This window comes from Micropterus dolomieu, linkage group LG04, assembly GCF_021292245.1.
Source record: "Micropterus dolomieu isolate WLL.071019.BEF.003 ecotype Adirondacks linkage group LG04, ASM2129224v1, whole genome shotgun sequence".
NCBI classification, from domain to species: Eukaryota; Metazoa; Chordata; class Actinopteri; order Centrarchiformes; family Centrarchidae; genus Micropterus; species Micropterus dolomieu.
Window position 1 is genome coordinate 21774843 of NC_060153.1, and position 26211 is coordinate 21801053.

At 41.3% G+C, this 26211-nt stretch overlaps 1 protein-coding gene across 4 annotated transcripts in view; it reads right to left on the minus strand.

Annotated features, from left to right (window-relative positions):
* adcy9 (adenylate cyclase 9) overlaps positions 1-26211 on the minus strand; it is a 47667-nt gene that overhangs the window by 14659 nt on the left and 6797 nt on the right. For all 4 annotated transcript variants that reach the window (XM_046047091.1, XM_046047089.1, XM_046047090.1 and 1 more), the window contains exons 2-6: positions 4461-4660; positions 3973-4080; positions 3542-3816; positions 2643-2745; positions 1161-1378 (exon numbers count right to left, since the gene is read on the minus strand). In XM_046047091.1, coding sequence (XP_045903047.1) covers positions 1161-1378; positions 2643-2745; positions 3542-3816; positions 3973-4080; positions 4461-4660 — 904 coding nt within the window. The remainder of the gene's footprint in view (positions 1-1160; positions 1379-2642; positions 2746-3541; positions 3817-3972; positions 4081-4460; positions 4661-26211) is intronic.

Genomic DNA, 26211 nt, shown 5'->3' on the forward strand with positions numbered 1-26211 from the left:
GAAGCATGAAGTGCTCTAAAACTTCCTGGTAGACGGCTGCGTTGACCTTGGACCTCAGAAAACACAGTGGACCAACACCAGCAGATGACATGGCACCCCAAACCATCACTGACTGTGGAAACTTTACACTGGACTTCAAGCAACGTGGATTCTGTGCCTCTCCTCTCTTCCTCCAGACTCTGGGACCTTGATTTCCAAAGGAAATGCAAAATTTACTTTCATCAGAGAACATAACTTTGGACCACTCAGCAGCAGTCCAGTCCTTTTTGTCTTTAGCCCAGGCGAGACGCTTCTGACGCTGTGTCTTGTTCAAGAGTGGCTTGACACAAGGAATGTGACAGCTGAAACCCATGTCTTGCATACGTCTGTGCGTGGTGGTTCTTGAAGCACTGACTCCAGCTGCAGTCCACTCTTTGTGAATCTCCCCCACATTTTTGAATGGGTTTTGTTTTACAATACTCTCCAGGGTGTGGTTATCCCTATTGCTTATCCACTTTTTTCTACCACATCTTTTCCTTCCCTTCGCCTCTCTATTAATGTGCTTGGACACAGAGCTCTGTCTCTTTAGCAATGATTATATATATATATATATATATATATATATGTTAAGTTCTGTGCGTGTAGCATGAAGGAACTAAAAATTTTGTTTAGTTATACAACTTTGTGCTGTATAATGACAAATAAACAACCTTGTACCTTTTACATATGGAACTGGTGATCAATAGCACCTGTTTGGTATAATTGTTTAATCATACACCTGAAAATATTCCTACAAAATCTCTGACTTTCTATCAAGTGTACCAAGAAGAACTGATGCTGTTTTGAAGGCAAAGGTTGGTAAATGTAAATGCTACGTATTTGCATAGCACCTTTCTAGTCTTTTTGACCACTCAAAGCGCATTTACACTACATCTGCATTCACACACATTCACACACTGGTGGAACAGCCACTAGGGGCAATTCAGGGTTCAGTATCTTGCCCAAGGACACTTCGACATGCAGCCTGGAGGAGCCGGGGATTGAACCGCCGACCTTCCGATTAACGGGCAACCCGCTCTTCCTGAGCCACAGTCGCCCACACTAAATATTGATTTATATTATAAAAAAGATATATTATATATCTGTTGCAAAACGTGTGCAAACTGCTGAAGCCTCCTCACCGTATGGACAGCACCAGGGAGGCCAGCTCCAAAAGGCCAGCCAGGAGAGCCAGGGCCAGGGCAGCAGCAGCTGGAGGGCCCACAGTAGCCGGGCTCACCAGAGGTGGAAGAAAGCAGGCCAGTGTCAGGGCCAGGAAGACGAAACAGCTGAGGAGAACATCCAGGAAGGAGCTGAAGGTGGAGCTCGCAAATGTCTGCACCTGAACTTGGTTCTTCACCTAGAGGATATAGAGGTATGTGAAACTGAGGAGAAGCAGTAGCTACCCAGAAATCACGCAAGCACCTTACACTGCACATACACAAGTAGACATTTGAGTGTCCACTCAAGAGAAGGCTGCAGTGTAGGCTAATTAGACCTAAACTGAAACTATCTCATCTATAGGTTAAAAAAACACTAAAATCTAGTCCAAAACATTATCTTCTACAAAGTACATGTCTCAAAAACATGTATCACTTCTAAATATATATTTCAACATACTACTGAAAACAGAACTGAAACTAACCATTTATCATATAACCTTTAATACATATAAGTAAACAAACTGTTAAATCCATGGTGGAATCTTTATCTGAACTGCAATATATATAAAAAATGAAACACATAAAATGTAAATGAACATTTTAAAACTAAGGCAAAGTTAGACTCATTATCTGGAGTTTCCACTTCACTGCTTAGCCAGAAAGTATCAGCCAAGTACAAAGGCTGACCATGACTCAGTATCACTGTAGATTTGCATGAAATGAACTCAGAGGTTTAATGTTGAAGATTTTTTTTTTTTTTTTTTTGCACTGTATTAACACTGGTGTAACAGAAGGGGGCTGCAAGGCTGGAACTGGTCCTGGGTGTGCAAGAGTGTGTGCTGCACCACTGTGGAATATAATTTGGGGATACAAGGAAATTGTTGCAACAGCCACTGCCCCCCTCCACTCACAAACACATACACACAAAGACAAACACACACAGACACAAAGCACCCTATCCAAATCAACTATATGTATTATAACACTAATGTTTCTCCGAGGTTCATGTGTCTCTCAACCCTTGGGATGTTTTTTACATGTGTTATCCATCCATGTGCAATGATAGAACAATTAGGAAAAGGCTCTACATTTTACATTTACATTTATTCATTTAGCTGATGCTTTTATCCAAAGCGACTAACAATTTCTATGTATGTCACGACTCTGGAGCAACTAGGGGTTAAGTGTCTTGCTCAGGGACACATCAGATGTGTCACAGTGGGAATCGAACCCAGGTCTCCCACACCAAAAACATGTCTTAGCACCATCGCCACCCCAAATCCTCTTAAGTCAGTCCTTTTATCAGTTTCATATTTTGACAGGAACTAACTTTAAGGTTAGTGCTGTGCAAGTGCTGTGTGAGGATGGTTATAATTACAGTGAAAGGTAGGGTAATAAAACTTACAATTATGATAGTACACATGTAGGAGTGTGTGTGTGTGTGTGTGTGTGTGTGTGTACCTCCTCCTTGTAGCTGCTACGGTAGGCCATTTCCAGAGGTCTCTCTAGGAAATTGAGGCTGATCTTGTTGATGGGGGGCTTGAAAAAGTAATCCTTCATCAAACTGTAAAACACAGAGAATCAAGAACAATGTGAGGTAATGTACAGTTTTCCTTTTAAATTAAATATTACTGAAAAAAATAAACATTTTTAAACAAAAATGCACCAAAATTGCCAAAGTAATTACTTGTGAATCTACTTTTCTATGTTTCCATCTATTCTTTCTGTCTTGCAACCTTGATTTTAGGGCGTCTTCAACCCTGCATTGTTTAGTACGGTTGAATCAGTACAGTCAAACATATTCTGGATTGAACATTCTCACGTGGCTTTTAGTGATGCATTTTGGTTTGTTTGGATTCATGGGGGAAATGCAACAACTTTAAAGACACATCCACTTATTTGGACCAGAGCAAAGGAGAAGATGTCTAAATGCTATGGCTTCTGCATGTAGAGTTGTCAAGTTATCAGTGTGTGGCAAATGTTTTGCTTTTTATTTCTAAGAGCCCCATGAGGCCTTTCTTTGTGGAGTTTGCATGTTTATCTCTGTGTTCACGTGTGTTTACCGACACTCTCCAACAACTTGTAAAATGTGAGACTGAATGTTATGTGTCTAATGCTATGTATTATTCCTGTGATGGACTGACAACTGGTGTGGATAGATATACACCCTTAAAATTATGTTGAAAGGTTTAAATTATTTATATAACTGATGCTTACTGATTTATGAAGTTATAAAAAAAATAATACGTGACCTCATTCATGACCGAATGGATCCCTTCAACACTACTCAGTCTGTCATCTTATCGTATATAATCACCTTTGATCAGTTCATAAATTCTACCTTTAACCTCTTTGCTCACCTGTCCTCCCTGATAACATCCACAAAGTGGGCGTCGCTCTTTTGTCTGAAGTTCTTGGCACGTAGTTGGATCAGGGCGGAGTGGTCCATTCCTGTGCCCGCAGCCCCTGTGCCGCCCGCCATGCCTAGACTGGTGCCAGTCCCTGTGCTAGTGCTAGTCTTCTTTTCTTTCTCCTGGAGCATGTCGCACAGGGAGCTCTGGCTAGCTCGCACTGGGTCCTCCAGCGGGGGACTCAGGAGACCGTTGACTGCTCTGGGACTGTGACCTGGGATGAACTGGATGGGGAGAATAAGGTGAAGAAGACAGAGAAGAAAAGAGGGACGAAGAGGGAGTGTCACAGGGCATGTTGAGTAGCTTAAGAGATAAATTCTTAAACAAGTGCCTGACAAACGCACTGGTGTTGTCACTGTTCATGCATGTGTGTGTTGTACCTTGGCACTGCTGGTCTTGTGCTCCTCCTGGCAGCCATTCAGCACAGCCACATCGTCACCCTGTTCTGCCCCCGAAGATATGACCATACTACGGGACACACAGGGAGGCTGTAGAAAGAAAACGACAGTGCACTGAGATGATAGTGTTTCCCCATTAGTACGACTAATTAGCTCAGAAATGAATGTTCACCAGATTTCTAGCCAAAAAACCTGGGTGTGTGGGAGTCGTGCAAAAGGTCACACACCACCTAATATTTGCATTTACAATGTCAAAGCTGAACATCCCTGCATCTAGGTTTTGCTAAATGGAGAAGAATAACTGAACCACTGGTTTCTAACAGCAGGATTTCCAGGTGCACCACCATCATGAGAGGCAGAAAAAAGTGAATGCTTTTGTGAGCTGTTTTTAGAAACTAGTACAAACCATAACAGAACAAAAGTGTCCATCTCTATGTTCCAACCAAAACATTTTGTTTCTTCTGACTAACCCCAATCCTGTCTGGTGGTTGGTGGGGCAGCAGGGGCTCAGCAGCCTGAGCTCCACCAGGGATAAGGTCCGGTGTGTGGGGCTGCGGACACGAGGACAGGCTGACCCCAACAAAATCTCCACCTGGCAGTCCCACCTGAGAGCAGCCACACTGCACATCATGCTCCAACTTCCTTCCTGAGATCAGATAGGTTTTCAACCCTGAGGAGAAACACAAACAGAAAATCCCTTCTGTTTAGAACTTTTTCATTTTCGTGGTTTGAGTGAAAAAGAAAAGAACTGCGGAACCACAGAAGAGACATCGTCGCCAAAGGAGACAGTACTCCAGTATTTTGTTGTCATTCACAGAAATCAAAATGGTGACAATGGTGAGATGTTCATAAAAAGCATCATTGTTGATGGTGAAACAGGGAACGCAATCCTTTCAACAACACAGGAGGCTGACCCACCACAAAGTTATGAGCAATTTGTTTATGCCAGTCACTGGGCAACAAATCCTCTAATGTGAGGATTGCTGCACGTCACATCTGCTTGTTCTAATCTAGTGCTTAAACAACAAGTCAATCTAAATCATATTTGAGGATCTCGTAACAGGCATTCATGATTTTTGACATTTTGTGAAAGACATTGTTCACTTGTGGCTCGTTGCACACGTACCCTCATCGGCCACTCTTTTGTTGATGCACACACACTGAGAAGCTGGTGGTAATGCAATACTGGGTGTTTCACCAACTATGTTTGCACATCAGCGCAGAGCTCTGGCCATGTTCACACTGGTGTGGAGCCAACAAGGAAATATACAAACAGAGGATTAGAGTTGTGGCCCATAGCCAGCTGCTATCAGTCTGTCCAAACACACACTAACCTGGCTAGCTGGCCTCTTTGTTCAAACAGCTAAAGGTGCTAACCTTGTTAGCATAGAGATGACTGGAAGAGCAACTGTAGGCCATAAAGAGACCTACTCCAGGAGTCTTTATGGGTCCCTGCCTCAAACTGACCACTGATGTGACATTTCATTGTTATGTAAACCATCTACTCACTCAGCATGTTTACCTCAGCTAGGACTTAGATTTGGTAAAGCATTTGTCATATTTTGATTGGATAATTACTGCAGATAATTTTTAAATATCACATATAAGTATTAAATGTCTGCTTTGTCTTAGTTGTTTTACAAATTAAATATTTTGTATTGTCTCTTAACATCAGGTGTTAGTTCCATTTTACAAACTATAGTTTTCCCTGGAGATGTTTTCTATTTAGTTTGTGTGTATTGAATGAGCCCATGGAGGAAGGTAAACTTTATTTGAAAATATTGTATAAAAAAAGACACATTCAACCCAATAGACGATGCCATAGTCCATCAGTGATGGCTGACAGACATCATGATGTTGAGCCGGCATCGTGATCTCTCAGATTTTCACATTATACCACCCTGTGCTGGATTGGTAATCTGGCATACTGGGCAAATGCCCGGTGGGCCGACACATCTTTGGGGCCGGAGTAACTTAATTATTTATTTATATAACTGTTTTTTTAAAAATGGGCCAACGACCGGCCCATAAAGCATGGACAGCAGCCGATTGGGTGATTTTCTATACTGACACTGGGCCAGCCCAATCACATCTCTTACTAGCCCCCACCCCCTCTGCTCTCTGTTCCTTGCGTTATGCCCACCCCCCCAAAAAAGAAAACTCTTCAGACGGAGGCCGCCAAATGCACGAAAACAACCGATATGTTTGCTACCGGGGCTGCTGTAGCTTCAACATCAGCTGCAGTACCCTGAGTAGAGCAGGCACAGGCACTTGAAGGAGTAAAGGAGCGCTCTGGCCGCTGACAGGCAGAGGAGGAGGCTGTTAGCGAGTGACAGGGCTGAGTGAGAGAGTGAGCAGGAGGACAGTGGAGGTGAAGCGGTAAGCATGAGTAGCTCAACGTGTAGGGAAGGAGCAGGGAGGGAGGGTCATTTACAGTGGGGACGCTGGGAACATGTAGGCTACCCACCAATGGCGTCGCCAGGTGGCTTTAGCCCGTAATGTGACCCCCTGCCGTTACTGCCTGCCAGCATTTAGACAGAGAGAGAGCAATACAGAATGCCTGAGAGCCTTACAGCACTATATTACACTATTTTTATTTTTTGAATTGTCACCTGAATTTTGTGTTTCCTTTTATATAAATAAAGACATTTCCTCAATGAATTGGTGCAGAAAAATCCACCAGAATGCAGGAAATGAAATGGTTAAAGCCCAAATTATTATTATTATCATCATTATTATCATCATCAGTAGTAATTATAATAATCATAATAAATGTATTTAATGGCCTAGGATATTTAATAATTAAAATGTAGCTCAATGATAGGGTTCAGTTTGACAAATGACATAACAAGGTAGCAGTTTCTGAGGGTTGCTACAAGTATGTCTCCAGAATGCAGGAAATTAAGTGTTTAATGTTTAAAATCTTCTGGGGGAAGACCCCCAGACCCTCTATCAACTATTTCGTCAATACATTTCTTTTCCCAAATCCTAAGCCTATTAACATATATTGCTGTCTTGTTGTCATGGCCCCACTATTGTGCAGTGTCAAATCTCATGAGCTAAGAGTTTTGTCTGACCGATTTTGGTGGGCCGCCTGGGCCAAAAATGCCAGGGTCGATTTTTTGTCCCAGTCCAGACCTGCTCGGAAGTCTCTTCTCCCTACACTCTGACACACACTCACACACCTAACCTCAGGTAAACACCCCGGCTTGCCCCGCCTCTCCGTCTGCTCCATTTTCTCCATCAGCATTATGTTTTGTAAAGTCCACTAAAAGACAGAGAGAACTCGTGTTTTTTCCGTATATTTCCACCCGCGATACGTTATCACGGCAGCAGGTGAGCCGCACGTCGGCTTATTAATAACGCAGCCTATCAAACAACTGAAACCATCATCTGCACCCTGTGTGTTCCCTGCTGCTTTTTACCTGCTCCATGCGTAAAATATCCACCGCGACTTGTAAAGTAAGTTAAAAGTCTACCAATTTTTTTTACCAAGTGAAGTTTGTGCGAGAACATGTGTGCATAAGACGACTGCTGCCACCCGCGCGCGTGTGCTCGCCCGCGCACCCGATGACATCGTCCATCCCATTGTCTCATTTCAGACATCGTCCAATGGAAATGTTGTGGACATCGCCCAACCCTACATTCAATAAGAAAATAAAATTTGCAAAATTCTCTGGAATTATCCTTTCAAAAAGTTGATGCTGCAAAACAGAAATGTTCAAGAGTTGTACAGAAAAGGTTTGAATGTTCCCAAAATGAGAAAAGTCCATCCTCCCTCTCTGTACAGGTTACTCCATCTCTTCTACTTTCTCCACTTTCTCCACTTTTTAGTGAGTCTGTATAATACAAATGTAACATGATAGAGTGACTACTCTAATAAAACAACAACAACAAATGGGGTGTTTTGTAGAGCAGCAGATGAATCACTGCCACCACCCCTGGGTGCCAATTTCAGTAAATGCTTTTCCAACCTGCTACTCACATTGACAGTCTGAGGGAATCATTGAAGTCTTGTGACTTTAAGATTTAATTAAGTGGATTTAATGAAGGACTTGCCTTAAAAGAGTCAAATTGATCAGATTTATGATTTGAGTGTTTCACTGATGCAGGGTTTATCTGCCATAAGCTGCACATATAAAAAGATACACCAGAGGTTAAGTTGGCCACTGAGGAACCAGTGCGCATGACTGAGTTCCTCCACAGCTTTTTGTCCTGCTTCTCTGTATGTATAAATAAAACCAGTTATGAATGCGTAACTAACAATGAACCTATCTTGGGAGTCTTGAAGAGTACTGTGTGTCTTGTTCTGGGCCGTGGGACAGTGTAGACTTGGCAGACATTCTCAGCCTTTAGGCCAACAACAGCCCTAAGTTAGGGTTTGAATCCTTTGCCAAGCAGGTGACAAAGGCCATTTTTGAGACCTCACCCTACTCTCTCTTTCTCTCTCTCTCTATCTCTCTCTCTATCTCTCACACACACACACACACACACACACACAAGCCCGCACACTCACGCAAAGGTTCACTACTGTTCTCTGCCATCCATTAGCTCTTAGGCAAGAGTTGTGTACTCTATCCGATTTTTAAATGGATGTTAACAGGGGCCTTCTGTTCAACAAGCGAAGCATATGGCTGTGAATCTCTAATGATGGCTTGTGTGCCTCTTTCTATTTTGCTCTTGATCTCCAGTCGCTCACTGTCACACACACAAAGCAGGTCAGTGTCAGAGACAGAAGGTCGATTCGTTGTGAGAATCTGCTTGAGCGAGTGAATTTGGGGTTGTGTAATAGTGGGCCTTATACATAGAGGAAGTAGCACAGGTAAAGAAATTGCTCTTTTGTATAGCTATCATTTCTTTTAATCTACAGTATTATGCATTTGCCCTCTCTGAAATGACAGAAAAATATACAAGGACATGAAGACAGAAAAAATAATTATAGAATAATAATTTTTCATCTTCTTCTCACCCTGTTTCATGAAAAGTTAGAAACTGCTTGTTACACTGACTGCTTGTTGATCATTTTTAGTAACACCTGACTAAGAACTTCAGCTAGTCACATGAGATATCAGCAAAAAATATCTCTACTATATATCTATAACTGATAACTGCCCCAATTCTTGGGATTTTATTTTTGCAAAGAACCTCTGAACCAGATGTGTGTGGGATGGATTATATGCAAATGGGTGAAAAATTAAAGACAAAATTCACATAAATTAGTGGAAAAACATTAAGGAATGCAGAGCATGAGGGTCACTGAATGGTTTGATGATGTTCAAATGATTTTTTATTTAATTAAATGCTATTTCCTTCGCAGTCACAAGAGCTTAACCTAATTGAACACCTACAGGAGACACAGGAGACTTGTAGGACACCAGTCTTTACAACCATCATCGAAACACCAAATTAAGGAATATCTTTCGGAACATGGTGTTGTTCCCCCCAGTAGAGTGTCAGAGACTATGTCAACAATGTTTGCCAAGGAGCGTTGAGCTAATCTTGGGCCAACACCTAGTAACACATTTTCATTTTTCCTTTGATTTGTATTCTTCTCTATAATTCTGATTTGAATATCTGAAATGGTATTTGTTGATTTGTATGCAGCCCTAGTACATGGCTGAACAAGTTAAACTGGATTACCATCTGAAAATGTGGCCAGTTTGTCATGTAGTACAGCGAAGCCCCACCAAAGCGGCCACCACCACACCTGGACACTGAAGCCAATGCAGATGTGCCTTGAGATGCATCGGCAGGAAAATCCCTAAATATATTATATATATAACCTTTGAGATTGGCCACTAAAGTGACAAAGGAACTTCAAATAACTTAAAAGGAGTGTATGTGATTCTGCAGGATTGTTGATATTTGAACTCATCAGCAAAACAAATACAACCCTCTGTTCAGTGCTCTCTCAGAAGCTCCCCCCAGTTCAAATCTCTGAGGTTTCTCCAGCACTGAAATGCCTTCGCCCTAGCCTGGTCATATAAATTTCTTCTCTGTTTATACTCTCAGACCTTTTTCCTCTTTGACTATTTCTCCACCACTGAAAGGACAATTTATACTTCTACTTCAGATCGTAGCCTATGAGTAACCGCGTACTTTAAGCCATAGCCTGACGCGTACTTCCCCTAAAATAGAATTACACATCATGGCGATGCAGACCGCAAGTGATTGTTTGGGTTGGAAGCATAGCATTTCCTCCAAGCTCTCACAAAGTGCTCCGTGCTTTGAAGCCAATTTTACTAGTTGCCCAACGCAGCGGGAACCTCCATGTCTGAATTTTGAAGCCGTGCGGAAGTAACTTTAACCTGCATTCTTTCTAACAGCCAGCAGGGGGCGACTCCACTGGTTGCAAAAAGAAGTCCGGTTATATTACAATTAATGGTAAAATGACCCTACCTGATTTATTCCCTCAGTAAACACTTTCCTATTGAGTTTGTGGTCTCATGTGATAGTTTCATTTAATAAATTATGGTCCCATTTAGAGGAAAATAGATGATAAAGCAAAGTATGCTTTAGAGTGGGACTACCCTGTGATTGACAAGTAGCTACCATGGCGACACTGTTAATCGGGCTAGAGAGACTCGTATCCACTGCACTATGTATCCATCACAACTGAAGAGTACTAGCCAATCACAGCACCGTAGGGCGGGAATTGTCTAAACTCTGGCAGGGAAAAAGTTAGCCGGCTCTGCCAGCATAAGTCAACAGAGTGGAACATAGAAACCCCACTGCTAACTAGCGTTTTGGCAGTGTAATTGCAGAGCAAGCAGACATCAATACACAAGTAGACTAGACGCAGTACTATCAGTAGTATAAATTGGCCTTAACTGTTGCTGATTGGCTGGAACAATATTGTGTGTCAAGGTCCACACCACTTTCGTTGGTTTCCATTTACAGAGCCAGGGCTGTGTAGGAAAACTAGATTTTTGTTTCAGAGCACAAAGGCCAGAAGAGGCTAGAGATGTAGAGGCTGACAATGACTTGAATCACTTATTTTGTGGCCTTCCATCTTAATGTGTCCTGTACGAGGCAAAATGCTGACAAATTAGAGACACAGGCATAGAGTAAATAGCGAAAGCAGAGTGGCAAGCGACGAAGCGATGGCGAGGGGGAGGAAAAGACCGGTACCACTTTGAAGGTCACCGAGTTTAGCATGCCTTGCATAACCCACATTCCTTGTCCACTTCCATTTCAGCTTTCTAACTTTATCAGCAGCCTGCTCTAAGCTCTAAAACAGGCCCTGAATTGTGAGGCCGTTTAAAGGCTTGCCATAATAGCAACTGAAATTTTTTTTTTACCCCGACTGCTTCCGACTCCTCTGACTCTTCCAACTACTGTTTGCAAGTGCAAAGTAGGTTTGTGTGTGTGTGCTTGAGTGCAAATGTATGGCAACTACAATCTAGATATACAATGAAGAGCCACACGTACCGATTCTTCTGTGTTTATCCAAGCTCGACAGCATAATAAAGCTAATCCTTTGCTACTGAGTTTGTGCAGCCAAAGTCAAACACACACACACGAGAAAGCTCTACAGAGTGTGTGTGTGTGTGTGTGTGTGTGTGTGTGTGTGTGTGTGTGTGTGTGTGTGTGTGTGTGTGTGTGTGTGTGTGTGTGTGTGTGTGTGTGTGTGTCCAGGTTCTGTAAAGGGAGCACTCTGGGAAAGAAACTGACACCAGCATTCTAAAGTCTCAATCCAGCTCAATGGTTTTTATTGATTTATTCAGACCAGCTGGCTGGATCAGAGAGGGTTCAGCTGAGGACAGCTACTACAGCTACTACTACCACTACTACCACTACTACCACTACTACTACTACAAATACGACACACAGACGTACAAACACACACACACACACACAGCCAGACAAAGTAATGACCATACACTACGTATATTCACTTAGTCATATACATACTGGCAGACCTGAGGACCCAACATAGCCTAAACTACATGTGACTGTATGAGCAAAACATGGTTTGTGCCTGTTATCCACACTTGCCATTTCATTTTTTTCCCAGAATAAGCCAGCTCCAGTGATTTTAATTACAGAGCCTTAATACTTTTACACTCTTTTTCAAGCTTCTGAAACCCTTACACATAACTGGTAAACCACAGCACTACATTATACATTACACATAATCACCTTATAAAAAACCCCATTACAAATCAAATGAAGTTTCAGTTCAGTTACGCTCTCACTCCCCCACTCAGGCATCTCCCCAAGTCACACTTTGCAAAACACTATCTGTTCACAAAATTTTGTTGGGACTAACTGGTTCTTCGTGTGTGTGTGTGTGTGTGTGTGTGTGTGTGTGTGTGTGTGTGTGTGTGTGTGTGTGTGTGTGTGTGTGTGTGTGTGTGTGTGTGTGTGTGTGTGTGTGTGTGGAGTGATCATACAAACCAACCCAGACAAGAGGGCATAGCCCTTTATACACAAGACAGGAAATATGCAGGTAGAGACATAGCCTATTGGATCCGAACACAACCACACAAATTTGACATTTCCTGTGTGTATAACTCATCCAAGGTAGTCAACATCAGTGTGAATGCCATTGCCCCTCATATCCTCATTTATTAGAAAACACACCCTTAACGTGCAAACACACATACACACTACATGCGCAGTCACTTTCACAAGACCAAATGTAAAAAGTGTGTATACACATGAATGAATGAACAGAAGGATGAATGGAGAGGAAGCGATGCTGAGTCGTCACATTCCACATGTACACCCAAAGACCATCCACACCATAGACACACACACACACACACACACACACACACACAAAAACACATCAGAAAATGACTCTCCAACGAACACACTCCCAACTCACTAACACAGCCATGCATACAGATACAAACGCATCACACAAGTGCTGAAACGACATCTGGAAAATGAATCAAATGAACGAAAATGACCCTTAAACGATTCAGGTGCGAATTTACAGAGAATGGATTGCGGCCACCAATAGCACAATGAATTGTGTATCACCTGCAACCTCTATCTGCCCTGTCTCAAGGTCCAATTCTATAAAGTTTTGCAGCTGAGTGTATTTTGCCCTCATTTTGCATTTGTTAAAAGTTCATCTGTAATTTTCTGTAGTGGTCCCAGTAATATTTGTTCATAAGATGCAACGAAGTAGCATATCACACGACATGGTGAAGCAACAGAATTCTCCTTAGAATACAGCTGCAAGAACAAAACTTTCCCCTCATATCTTTACATGTTTGATCTGAAAGAGAAGGTATTCTAATTATTATCTATTACCTCCACCTTCTCTTGCATCTCACTCTGTATGGATTGTTTTGTCTGTGTGCTTTGAGAATTACATGGTTTCTTTAAGGTAAGGTCTTTAAGGTAAGGTCTTATTTGTGAAAGTTTAACAGCTGCAAAAGCTGCACAATCCTGTTATGAATTCGCCCCTTATTGTCATTTGCTGCGTCCAGCTTCAAAAACAAGGATTTGCTGCTTTTCTCAATATCATGTCATTGTTAAAATACTATTTTTTTTTATCTATTATCTTTTTCACTATTTGCTGACGTCATACTGAATAAACGACAAATTGATTAATTGGGAAAACAAAAAAATAATAACTTGATTATGGAATCAACACATCTATTCTTCCCAACATATTTGTTCACTCACATACAAATTCAAGTGAATGCTTGCACAGCTTTGTATGCCTACAAACTCACACCCTCACCCTCTAACCACAGACTGTATAAAAGAAGTGGACGTGTTAAGTTACCCATTGGTTTGTGGACTACCATTTTGAAGACTTGAGTTTGGCATTTTGGCCGTCGCCATCTTGTTTTTTTTTGGGGGGGGGGGGGGGGGAAGTAAGTTACCATATTTGGATAAGAAGGTGGAGCTGGGGAAGGATACGCATTTCCACGCCTGACAGGTGGTGGCGACTTGTCAATAACAAGGTAACCACGCTCTAAAGTATGCCCTTCTTTATTGTCCATTTTACTCAAAATGGGACCATTATTCACTAAATGAACATCTTGATGTATCGAAGAGAAGAAGACTTGAAACTAGTGATTGAGACCATAAACTTATTAGGAAAGTGTTTAGTGAAGTAATAAATCAAGTGAGAAGAACAGTTGGACTTCTTTTTGCAACCAGTGGAGTCGCCCCCTACTGGCTATTAGACAAAATGCAGGTTTAAGGCACTTCTACATCCCGCTTACTTCTAACCATACTGCATGCTAATACAAAAACACACACACAAACTCCTGGAGGACATTTTGCTCTAAAAGGCTTGTGCAAACTCACACATGAATTTACCCACTCAAAAATGTGTTAAGTGCTCACACATACGCACACCCAGTGCTCCTGTGAGAGTGTCTGGCGTTTAATCCAGACTCTGCACTTCTTGACAAATGACCTTTGGGTTCCAACAATGTGATAAAAATTTTCCCCAGTGACACAAAGGTCGCCGGCTCCCCTCTGGTCCCAGAAAAGTGAACATGCGTGTGAACATGTAAGACAGAGGGAGACAAAGACAGACACAACATTTTCTCAGTTACCTCAATCATTAAAGCATCTTAAGTCAACTTCAAAAAAAGGACAAACTAAGGCAGCCAGGGGCTTAACTTCCCCTTTTCTCTTTTAGCTTCAGCTAACTTTTTCTCACATTCTTTCACTTTCATCTCGCTGCTTGAACAGTCAGAAAATAAACAACTCCAGCACTAAAAATAGACTTAAACTTGTTTCCCCTTTTCGCAGACTTGGCTTTCCAACTGTCCAACTTCTGCTCAGCTATCACTCTAACCTTCGCCTTCCACTTTTTCTCTGTTGTCTTGCCAAACCTTACATCTTTCGCCGCCTCGCACTACCTGTCTTTATATATTCTGTCTTGTCTCTGCTGTCTGGTTCTCTCATTTTTCAGCCATCTTCTTCACTTCAACTTTCTCCCACTGTTCTTTTTTTTTTTTCTACCCCCCTCCCTTCCCTACCCTCCAGCTTTCTCCCTGGTCAGTGGCGGGTCTTGAGAACAGGCCTCGTGCAATAGCAGATGCCTCCATATTTGGACACGCTGATGGAACCGAGGGATGAGGCTCTCACACGATCCTCGTTGAAATACCCTCCCATTCTTCCCTCCCTCCCATCCATCCATCCCTCCTCCCTTCCCTCTTTTGTGCCATCATTTTAGTCCAAGGAGTTCCTCACTCCGTCTTCCCTTTCTTTTTTCTCTCTTTTTACTGTAATAAAGCATATATGGGCAGCCTGGTGGATCAGTGGAGATGACCTGCATGGCCATGACTTCTTAGGTTTGGGTCAAACAGAAGACCTTTGTCATTTCATCCCTTGGGTAGGGTATCGAGAACTGGTTTTAACTGGAATCAAAATACGAGGCATCTGGAAAGCAGTGAGAAACAACACCACTTACAGATTTATGGCTGGCAAAAAAAAAATTGGGGGTTTCTTTCTGTGCTCAAATAACATGACATGAATTGGAACAAGGATTCAGAAACACCAGATTGAGCAGAACAGAAACCAGAATTGATCCAATCCCTAACCGTAGTCGTCCCGCACTTTCATCATGTTGTTTACCACTAACATTACACTGGGTTAAACGCTACATACATCACTTTTTCACCACCATCTGTTCATCAGTGGCTTTTCCCTCTGAAGGTCCTACAAGTGTTTGTGTGTGACATGCAGTGCAGTGGGTTGACATGAACAGTGACGCACTCCGACTGTCACTGCGTCACTGATGAACACACACACACACACACACACACACACACCTGTTACGTAAAAGGCATTTTAGTGTCTCACATCACACAAGCTCGGAGTTTCTCTCAGAGAGGCTGTCGCTCAGCGGAAGAGGACAGTCCTTGAGCATGAAATGACCAACCTTGGTCCTGCTGCAAATGACGACTGGTTTGTCACTGTTTCAGAGTGTTGTAACCAGTCTGTCTGTTGTATGTGCTTAGCCACATGTAAACTAAGCATGCTAACAGTGTATGTTATTACAGTAACGTATGCACATACAGCATCTTATCCTTATAAGACCTTCTCTTCATACAACATGTTCTTAGGTGGGCACTTGAATTGCATGGTCTCATTTGAGAGTCCTACCGTTGTCGCATGGGGTGATTTATTCTGCTGTATGCCATGGATTCACAATGCCCCTAGTCAACCACACATGCACGCCCACACATCTCCCCCGCTGCCCCAAGCTAGACTGTGGGAAATCCTTGGGAAAGAGTCATGACCTGAAAATATGCTTCTTCTTCTTTCTCTCCCTCCCTCTGCTGATCCTCCCTCTAATGTCACACAAGTTTGTCCACAGACCACCAGGGAACTGCACTTTACATGTTGTTTATGGTAACATTTGACTGATCCACGTTTTTGGACAGACATCAGAGTTATTTTGTGCCAAAACACTGCATCTGAAAAAAGATCATGTCATGCTGATAAGCCATTTTCTTTTTTAGTGGTATACATTTTCCAAAAACACAAACTAACTAACACTTTGAGAGCTTCAAGTCTCAGAAAGGGAAATTATTTCTAGTCCTACTACTTTGCAACATTCAACACTTACTCAGGGAGAAATCCATCAAGGTAGACAAGACAGAGATGCTGATTTCTCCACTAAAAGTAGCCTCAATTGATCAGCGTGCAATGAAATCACCAAACATACTGTAAGCAGTAACTGGACAGTTTTGTATGCAATTCCTTATTCGCCTTAATTGCAGATACTAGGTCTTTAGCTCCTACTGTTCCACTGCAGTCATTCTCCATCTACAAACACTAACAACAACTATCAACAAAATAGCCCAATTACATAGATATGTGCATACAGAACACGCCTAATGAACTTAGGGACAAAGGGATGTTTATTTCCCACTTAACTTCACTACGTATTCTGTGATTTTGGCGACACTTTAAGCCTTTAAAGGGATGGATTTAGATACAATTCAACAATTAAACAAATACATATTGAAGAAATGTCACCACCGCTCTTCCAGACTGTATTATTCTATTATTATTATTATTATTATTATTGACTGTACTATTCTTTGCAGCGATGCTAAACAAGTCTGCACTAACAATTATACCTGACACCTAGTTTTGTAATGAGCTAATCAAACATTTAAGCAACAAAAGTCATCTGAAAGACGTTTGTCTCATTTTCTTTTCTTATGTCTTGCAGTATCGGGTTTGTGACTGCCCAAATCACACCCTTACTTTTCCCCACACAGGCAATAAACTCCCTTTCTCTCTCTCATAAGAACTTCAGCTATATAAACCAGTGCAAAGGAAGCTCATGGATTTTTTAACAGGCTTGAGGCCATTTCTGTATCTATTATTCAGAACAGCTGTTTAACACAGCACCACTCCAGCGTACTATAGTTGGCACAGAGATGTGAGATTACATACATACATACATACATATATACATACATACACACAAAAAAAGTTGGAATAGGTAACTAAGGTAAGGTAGGGAGGCCAGCCAATCATTTCATTTGGACCGAATTAGAAAATTGGCTGTGTTTATTACAGTCCTGCGATAACCACAGACTCAGATTTTTGTGTCAGAGCTTTAGATTTATTGATCACTGTCGGGATGTAAAGAGAATTTCAACAACAAATGCTTCTGAAATAAACTGCCTACCGCAGCTTTAAGCTACACAATTCACTGCCAGGGCAAAAAATACTGCAGGGCGGCGCCACTGAAGAAAATGCAAGTCACATTGTTAGCAAGTCATGAGAAAATAATTTTGTGTCTGTTAGATACAGGCAAACACAGCACACACACACACACACACACACACACACACACACACACGTAAAGATAATGTAATGTGTTCCAACACTGTTAAGCTTCATAGAATAACTGACAAGTCACATATAAACATAAGCCTGGGCAACCCGTGGTCTCTATTACACACACACACACACACACACACACACACACACACAGGAAAGACTGGACAGACCTGTCAAAAAGATAAAATACAAAATGAGCAGGTGACTCATCTGTTTGGTATTTATTTAATTACAGAAATTAACTTAGACTTGTACTAAAAATAGAAAGGTGTATTACACGGACAGCAAACTGCCAGGAATGACTAGTGAAAGATTAGGTGCATGTGTTTGTGTGAGTGTGTGCACACTACACATGAAATGAGGCTAGGACAGGGTTGAACACGCTTATCAGCACTGAACACACACAAACACATTCGACTCAACACATTCTTGAGCAATAGGAATGACAAACTTGTAGTAAAATATGTCGGGTGGATGGATGAAAGAAGGTTGATGAGAGAATGAGTCTATTTGGAGCATCGGAGATGCAAAAGAGGATTAGGAGAGAGAGAAAAAAGAAGACTGTCTGTTGAAAGCTCCTGTTTCAATGCTTCTGGCCCTGTTGCTTCATTAGCTACTGGCTGTCACTATTAAATAATGATTTAGTCACATCTACACCATCCTTTCTCTCTCTGGAATACACATGCCGCATTAATGGTAATGGTGAAAGGATGTGCCTAATATAATATTGTAGAAGTGCATAATGTAAATAATTGTAGGTCCATTCCTGTACAGTGCGTGTGTGTGCAGCGCTGAAAAGTCAGGCAGAAGAGCACTGACAATGCTTTTTAGTGTTTGAATGAAACTTTCTTGAACCTTTTGTCAGCTAAATTATATTTTTATTCAGATGTGTGTCACACGTTATCTTGTGTGTATTGTCTAATGTAGAGGAAACTCATTTTCAAAACATTGTGATTGAAAAACACCTTGTCTAGAAAAACAATCTTTCCATGCAGAGCAATGCATATTGTACGCTTTGGAAAATGATTGGCAGTAATGTAGAGTATACAATTTGCAGTTTATGGGCTAAAAAAAAAAAAAAAAACATCCATGTGGTATTTTTAGAGCAATAAACACTACATAGTGTTATCTAGTAATCAATGCTGTAATATGAAGAACTGTTTGAATGACTGATAGATTAAAATATATAATGTATCCTGTCCATCATTTGTTTTAACGGATAATTTAACACCTGGTCAAGGGGCAATCATGCAAAGTGCAGATCTCTGCCAGGCCTGGTATCACCAAATGTCTTATAGAGGTCATATTATGCTTTTTGGCTCTTCCCTTCCTTTCTTGTGTTATATCTTTTTTTTTGTATGCATGTAATAGCTTTGTAAAGTGAAACGGTCCGCCCCAAAGGGAGTTGCCATCTCCAACACTGCTCCTGAACTCCCTGAACTTCCATAACCTATCTGCAACACTTTGTAACACGTGTCATAATGCTCGCCTAGTGGCTGGTCAGGCACGCCCTCAAAAACTCTGGTGCAGAAACACACTAAGCTGCAGCACAGAGTGACAAGGTCTACATGCTGCCTCCCCTCACCCCGACTCTCCCTACAAATTAATCACTTACCATTCTGAAACTCTTCAGTCTAGGTTGGGAAGCCGGTTTGGGAAAATATACAGCTGTCAGGACCTGCACTACTCTGCTTCTGATTGGCTAGTAGTCCCTAACTAGGTACTGCACATTTGCAACTCCCAACAAAGTAGTGATATGCTTCACCTGGTAGCTAAAATGGAGCCTTCGACACACAGAGTGAAAAGAGGTACTGCAGCAATGTGCAGTATGACAAAAATATGGTGTTTTTGGAAAATTATGTAAACCTATTCAGGTACAACCAGATAAATAAATAAATTTTTCCTTTACCGTGTAATTTCAGGCCATTTAGTCTCTACTGACTTATACTGTGCCGAGGACGCTTGTTATTTTATGCACAATGTCATAGAGAAAAAAACGTCAGGTGGTGTAGTTTTAAGAGCGACAGAGGTCAAGGTTGATGGATGTTTCTATACACGTCCTTATGTGTTGAACTGCCAGAGTTTTTTTTCTCAGCCAACACAAAATGGAGGAAATAAATTAAATGCATTTATTTCACTTTAGCACATAAGTATCAAAACACTTCTGCGGTCATGGATATTGGCGAAAAGGAATTTGACTGAAGCTGCACAAATTTCAGAACTGCTTTTTACCAGTAGGTTACAACCACCAAGTCAGTTTGGATTAGGGAACCCTGGTCTTCTTTAATTGCCTACCACAGAGATTACTGTTAAACCTAGGATTACACAGTAAAACAACAGAAACAACAATCTAGCTGATCACCACTGTAAAAATCGAGATGTATGATCCTGCATCAAAAGTCCCATTTGTCTTTTCTGTGTCCTTCGCCACTAAATTTCAGTATGGTCTCCATCTACACCCCGCTTTCACGTGTTCAGCTCTCCTGCTAGTGAGCAGCATTTTTCTGTTATCATACACGACGACAGTCAAGACACAGACTGAGACACACTTACACGCTTGCAAGACCACCCAGTCAAGCGATTACAGTTGACCTTTGAACCTTGTAGTGACAGTGTTGCTGGAAACCAATGAGCTGCGAATAGCGTGGGGGCGAAACAACACCATGTTGGGTCACAGGCCTCAGGGCAACTGTCTAACTTTACACAGAGCATTGCTCTCACACAAACACACATATAACACAGACACACAGGGGGAGGAGAGATGTACTGCATGCATACAAAGGAACAGAGGACATCCTGAAGGTGGGGTGTGGGTGTGTGTGTGTGTCATCGCAGGGGGAAGGCAGTGCAAAAGCAGAGGGAGAGAAAGGAAAAAAAAGATCAAATAAATAAAGAGAAACATGCACACACAGGGAGTTTACTGAACAAAGTAATCATTTGCTTTTCCCCTCTGCACTCACCTCTCTATGATAAATCGCTGTGCATATACATTTGTGTCTGTGTATCTAAGGCACAAAGACTTTCATTAGTCTTTTTGTTTTATGTCCTGGATGTCTTATCTTATCACATTTTAAAACATGTACACACACACACACACACACACACACACTTTGTATGACCGGCCAATGCAGCGCTGCAGCTCTCATGGAAAGGTGAAGCTCTGAGGAGGAGAGGCAACAAAAATGCAGCAGAGAGAGTAAACTCACTGCCGTCTGTCACCTTTTCTTCTTCCCATCTGAATCCACTGAAAACAGCTGAGATACTTTGTAAAACATGAAATACTCTTTTTTTTCCATTATTATCTATTTATCATTGTTTTTTAAATGATTGATTAATGTATGTGTTTTTGGTATGTGTGCCTGAAAATGACCTATTGTTAATTTAGATGCCAATGAAGAATTTTCTGTTGATCAGCTCATCAATTAATCAGCTAATCTCATGGCTCTAAATTCTGCGGTTTTTGCCTTTTTAATAGCAGGTGTTTTGACTTGTTACAGAAGGAAAAGCAGGGGTGTTACTAATAACATTAACAATGGATCTGTTTAAGGTGTCTCAGTAAGCCAAGACAGTGTGACAGTGAGACAACATGAACAATACTGGGAAACTGATGCAGCTAAATGGAATTCAGCCATAATCAATGTTTTCATTTATGCCTGTGCTTTTCAAGCTGTGACATGTCAAAACCTATTCATTTTATATTGCTTTGTGTTTCTTCTACATCTTGTCTTAAGGGCACTTTGAACTAACCTGCTGTTGAAAGGTGCTACAAATAAATTTGCCTTCTGTGAAAAAGGCCAGCTATGAACAATATAAAGTGGGGCAGTGTTGGTGAGAGTTACTACACAGCAAACCTTCCCTAGACAGCCTGAATAAAAATAAACACCCATGTAAACACCCATGATATCACCATCCAGGAAAACACCATGAGACAAGTTACTGTGTGTCTTCACCTGTTAGTTTGAAAGTCCCAGTCTCAGCAGAATTCCACACAAACCCATGAATGTATTCCATGAAATTTGGCACTTAGACCGGCCTTGGGTCAATGAACTACTGATAGTGTATTATTATTATCTAGATTTCCATGACTCCAAGAGGAAAGAGGGGGATTATCACCAGCCTCAATCTGCAGAGAACAAATTTCCAATCAAGAGTGAACTATTGAGAAGCCCATGACAAAGCATATGGTCGCTTGTAATGGAAAGAAACAACACAACAAAATTATTCAACTAGCTAAAGAGCAACAGAAATGTCCATGTGATGTGAGATACTTCCCTTTAAGACACTTAAAATGTTACCTTTACCAGAAAGCAGTGAATAAAGCCAAACGTGAAGCGAATGACCCACTGGGGCTGGCCTGGTTATGGTTCAGGTTCTGCCATTTGCCACTGCATATATAGGTGATTTAGCACAGACTAACCCACCTGAGGGCATAGACTGCAACACACCGCACTGGAAAGGTGAGCTTGTTTGGACACATGGGTGTATATGTGCACAAATGTACAAAAAGAAAAAGACACATGCAAGTAAGCACCTATTTGTGCAGACACACACACACACACACACACACACACACACACACACACACCCTCCAGACTCACACAGATTGAAACTGACAAGGTGCCAGTGCCACCCTATGATACCATTGGAACAGTTCAAGGTCCAAACCTTGAGTCTGCAGATATATAACATGCTGCTATACTGCACTGTAAACTAAAAGAGTGTACAGTATACTGCACACACACACACACACACACACACACACACAAAGCTACAAGCCAAATGTTTATGGCTGGTAGATTTCAGACACAAATTAATGCTTTACTATTGAGTGGCTGTTGAATTTGAACATGGATCTGTCCGTGCCTGGTAAATGTTCACATTTTAAAAAGTTAATTTCCCACCGACACACTCACCTACACACGCATACACACACACACACACACACTCACACACACACACACCTTAAAACTCCACAACCTAATTTCCCCAAGCTATCATACTCAACAAGTGGAGCCTATAAAGGCATTTACACAGAAGAAACAGGCAGGATATAAAGACCAGCTAAACAAAAACCCAGGGAAGAAAGCTGCAGTCCTCACCACCTGCAGTGAAAAACTAATGTATTTGTGTGCTACAAACAGAAAGAGGCAATGTAGGACTAGATATAAAAGGACAGAGGAGACACAAGAAGGAGGACTGGGAATAAGATTAGTAAGATTCAGGTACAAAGCAAGGGTGTGAATATCATAGTGTCTCACTAGATATACCATAAATGGGAGAAGGTTAAAAAGTGAAAACTGAGAATGGCATTGTCATGAGACAAACAGAGATAGACAGGGAAGAAACACTGTGGGCAGACACTTATAAGTCCTAATATGCCTTAATGAAAAGACCTCTTAGAAACTCACCAGCTCACACACAAACAGAGATTGCAGAAATAGAGAAGATGAAGGAAGTGTAGGCAAGAGCAGAGTGGGATGATCATCGGGTTACCATATAAGGATTTAGGAGAGTGAATATCCCTCAGTGAGTGACTGGCAGATGCAAACTATTCAAAAGCATCACATTAGAAAAAAAGAAATTGCAACATTTAGTAATAAAGAAATTCTTTGCAGATAATCTAACTGTGCACCCGGTAGTTCAACCTCCTCACTTTCTTTTCTCCCAGCAATGTCCGGTTTTGTCCAGTTTTTATATAAATATGAAGTCGTTCCAAACGATGCTAACAACACTGGAACCGGATGTGCACGGAATCTAGCTACTGAGAAGCTCGAGTGAAGATAAATCAACGTTGTAATCCCAAAAACTAAAGTAAAAAGCTAATTTTATAAAAGCAGTTTACTCCGAGCTCCTCCCGCGAGCAAACAGCGTAGCTGTCATAGCATAATCCAGTTGGACTACGGGTGTTTATTTGAAAATATTCAACTAACGCAAATTCCCTCGCGTTGCCTTCGCTTCGCATCGCCGGCGCCGCCCGACAGGAAATCGCCCCTCTACCTATCGCCCCTCTATCCCCCTCGCCCCTCTTTGCATTGACTTTGTATGTAAACTCAGTGCCCCAAACGCTCGCTTCGCTTTTGGTCTGAAAGCACCATAATAAGATGTTTTTTTTTTAAATTTCTTATCTTACAATTTTAGTATTTTAGAGCATAATCTTTTAATTTTATGAAACACACTGTTAAAGTGGATATAATATACTACAACACTGTGCATGTGTACTTTTCATTAGTTTTCACAGTTCACACCTCTCATCTTCTTTTGAAGTACTGTGTTGCATGATAGCACGCATATAGTGGAGCGGAGCACCACTACTCCTGATTTATGAGCACCAGCTACTAAAATTTCACACCATCATTAGAATCAATGGGCAACTAACGCTTTTCACTTGCATATTATGCGTTTTTGGCAACACAATCGGGGATAGTGATGAGGCAGTGGATAAGACACATGCCTTTGGTGTGAGAGACTCGGGTTCAATTCCCCACTTTAACACATCCATCAATGTGTCCCTGAGCAAGACACTTAACCCTAAACCATAAATAGTAATTGTAAGCTTTGGATAAAAGCGTCAGCTAAATGAATAAACGTAAAAAGGTAACACTACTCATTCTCGTGAAATATACTGTAATAAGAGTACCATAGCGTTCCTTTAAGGAATAGGGTAATGCCTAATGTGTGTGTGCACCGAGTGAGTGGTTAAGCGAAAGTGAGCGGAGCATTGGAAAAGATTAGCAAGAAGTTGTCAGTCTGGCAGTAAATGTACAATGTAGGTTACAGTGTGTCACTTAATAAATGGTGCAGCTTCTCAAGACCAAGAAAAGTCTTTCTGTTGTTTACCAACCTCTGGAAAAGTTAATGCTAGCAAGCATCTCCCATGGGCTTACATAGGCTTTCCTGCTCAGCTTCCAGACAGTCGAACAGTACGTTTTTTTGTGATGTAATGGTAAATTTATACGTAATGTTAATTACTTAGCTGTATGCCATTACTACTTACATGTCCAGTGTTATGAACATCAGGTACAAGCTTGGACTAAACTAGTGCACAGCTCTGTCATGTAAACATACTGTATATCTTGATAGTTAAATTATATTTCAGTTTTCAAATGAGTTTGTAAACTGATTTGTTAGAAAATAAAAGAAAGATGGTAACCATGGAGGAACTGAGGTTCTAGTAACTAGTCACCTTTAAGCTAATGAGGAGATGTTTCTTTTGGATTTTAATATACAATTAATAATTTATTAATTACAAAATAATTTACTGCTTGGTAATTGTACAGAAGGGAGTGAATAAATATGCTGGTTCTTACAAGTTTCCTATTTTTTAATATTCATTTCTACACATAATTTACAACTTTTGACATTTAAGATATAAAAAGGCAAATATGAATTATCGTCATATTAACAGGGTTTCCCTACCTTAGGAGGTGAGGCCCAAAACACCATGGGTGCTGCGCCATGAAGGTAAAATCATTATGGAAAGCATGTATCTACTCTAGCTTTTCCAACTTTGTGTACATATGTGGTAATAATAATGGTCCAAAATGATGTGAAATTGCATATTTTTTCATTGGAAAACATAAAATGTTATTGGGGGAGGGGGTTAGGGGTTATTGGTGTTTTATATGCAGATATAAAGCAGGGTGTGCTTTGTGAGCGGACAAAACAATTTGCTCTGCTGCTGCAACTCCATCCTAGGGGGAACACTGTAATGCATTTGTCAACAGAAGTATGAGTCATCCCTGCATCTTTCATGAAATACATACAGCAAATGTGCGAGAATTGGCAGTTAAGATAGTCTTGACAAAGCAGAGATTGTTTGCCGCTGCATCATCCCTCACAATCCATTACATTGATCACTTACAGTTTCTGATACTACAGCATCTTATTAACTGGCTGCTTTCATGGTCAAACAAAGCTTGGTTAGGGTTAGTTTAAAGGAGTTGTTGTTTAAAGGAGAGCAGGTGATGGGTATTTAGGAACTAACAGAAAGAGAATAGGTGAAAGCGCGATTTCATTCGGCCTGCTGGGGGATCTACAGCAAAGCCTCGACTATAGACAGCGAGGCAGCACTAAAGGAGTGTTACACAACAGACCACATGTACAGGCCTGGGTGACAAGTGAGAGACTGAGGCAATGAATGTGATAACACAACGAGGATGAGGTGTGGAACGTAAAAGAAAAGGATGCAGAGAAAGATGCAAAGCATAGAGACAGAAGAGCTAACAGACAGAAAGGGGTGGGGAATTAAAGAAATACACCAAACTATTTCGCTTAGATAATACTGAAAAATATAGAAAGATACTGAAGGTGTCAAGACAAGGGAAAGAGACACTGTGTCTGTAAAAGTACTGGGGATCATTAACTGCCGTATAACCTATTTCCAAACCAAAGAATGGAATAGGTATTTACTGTTTGTGTACTTTGAATGGGATG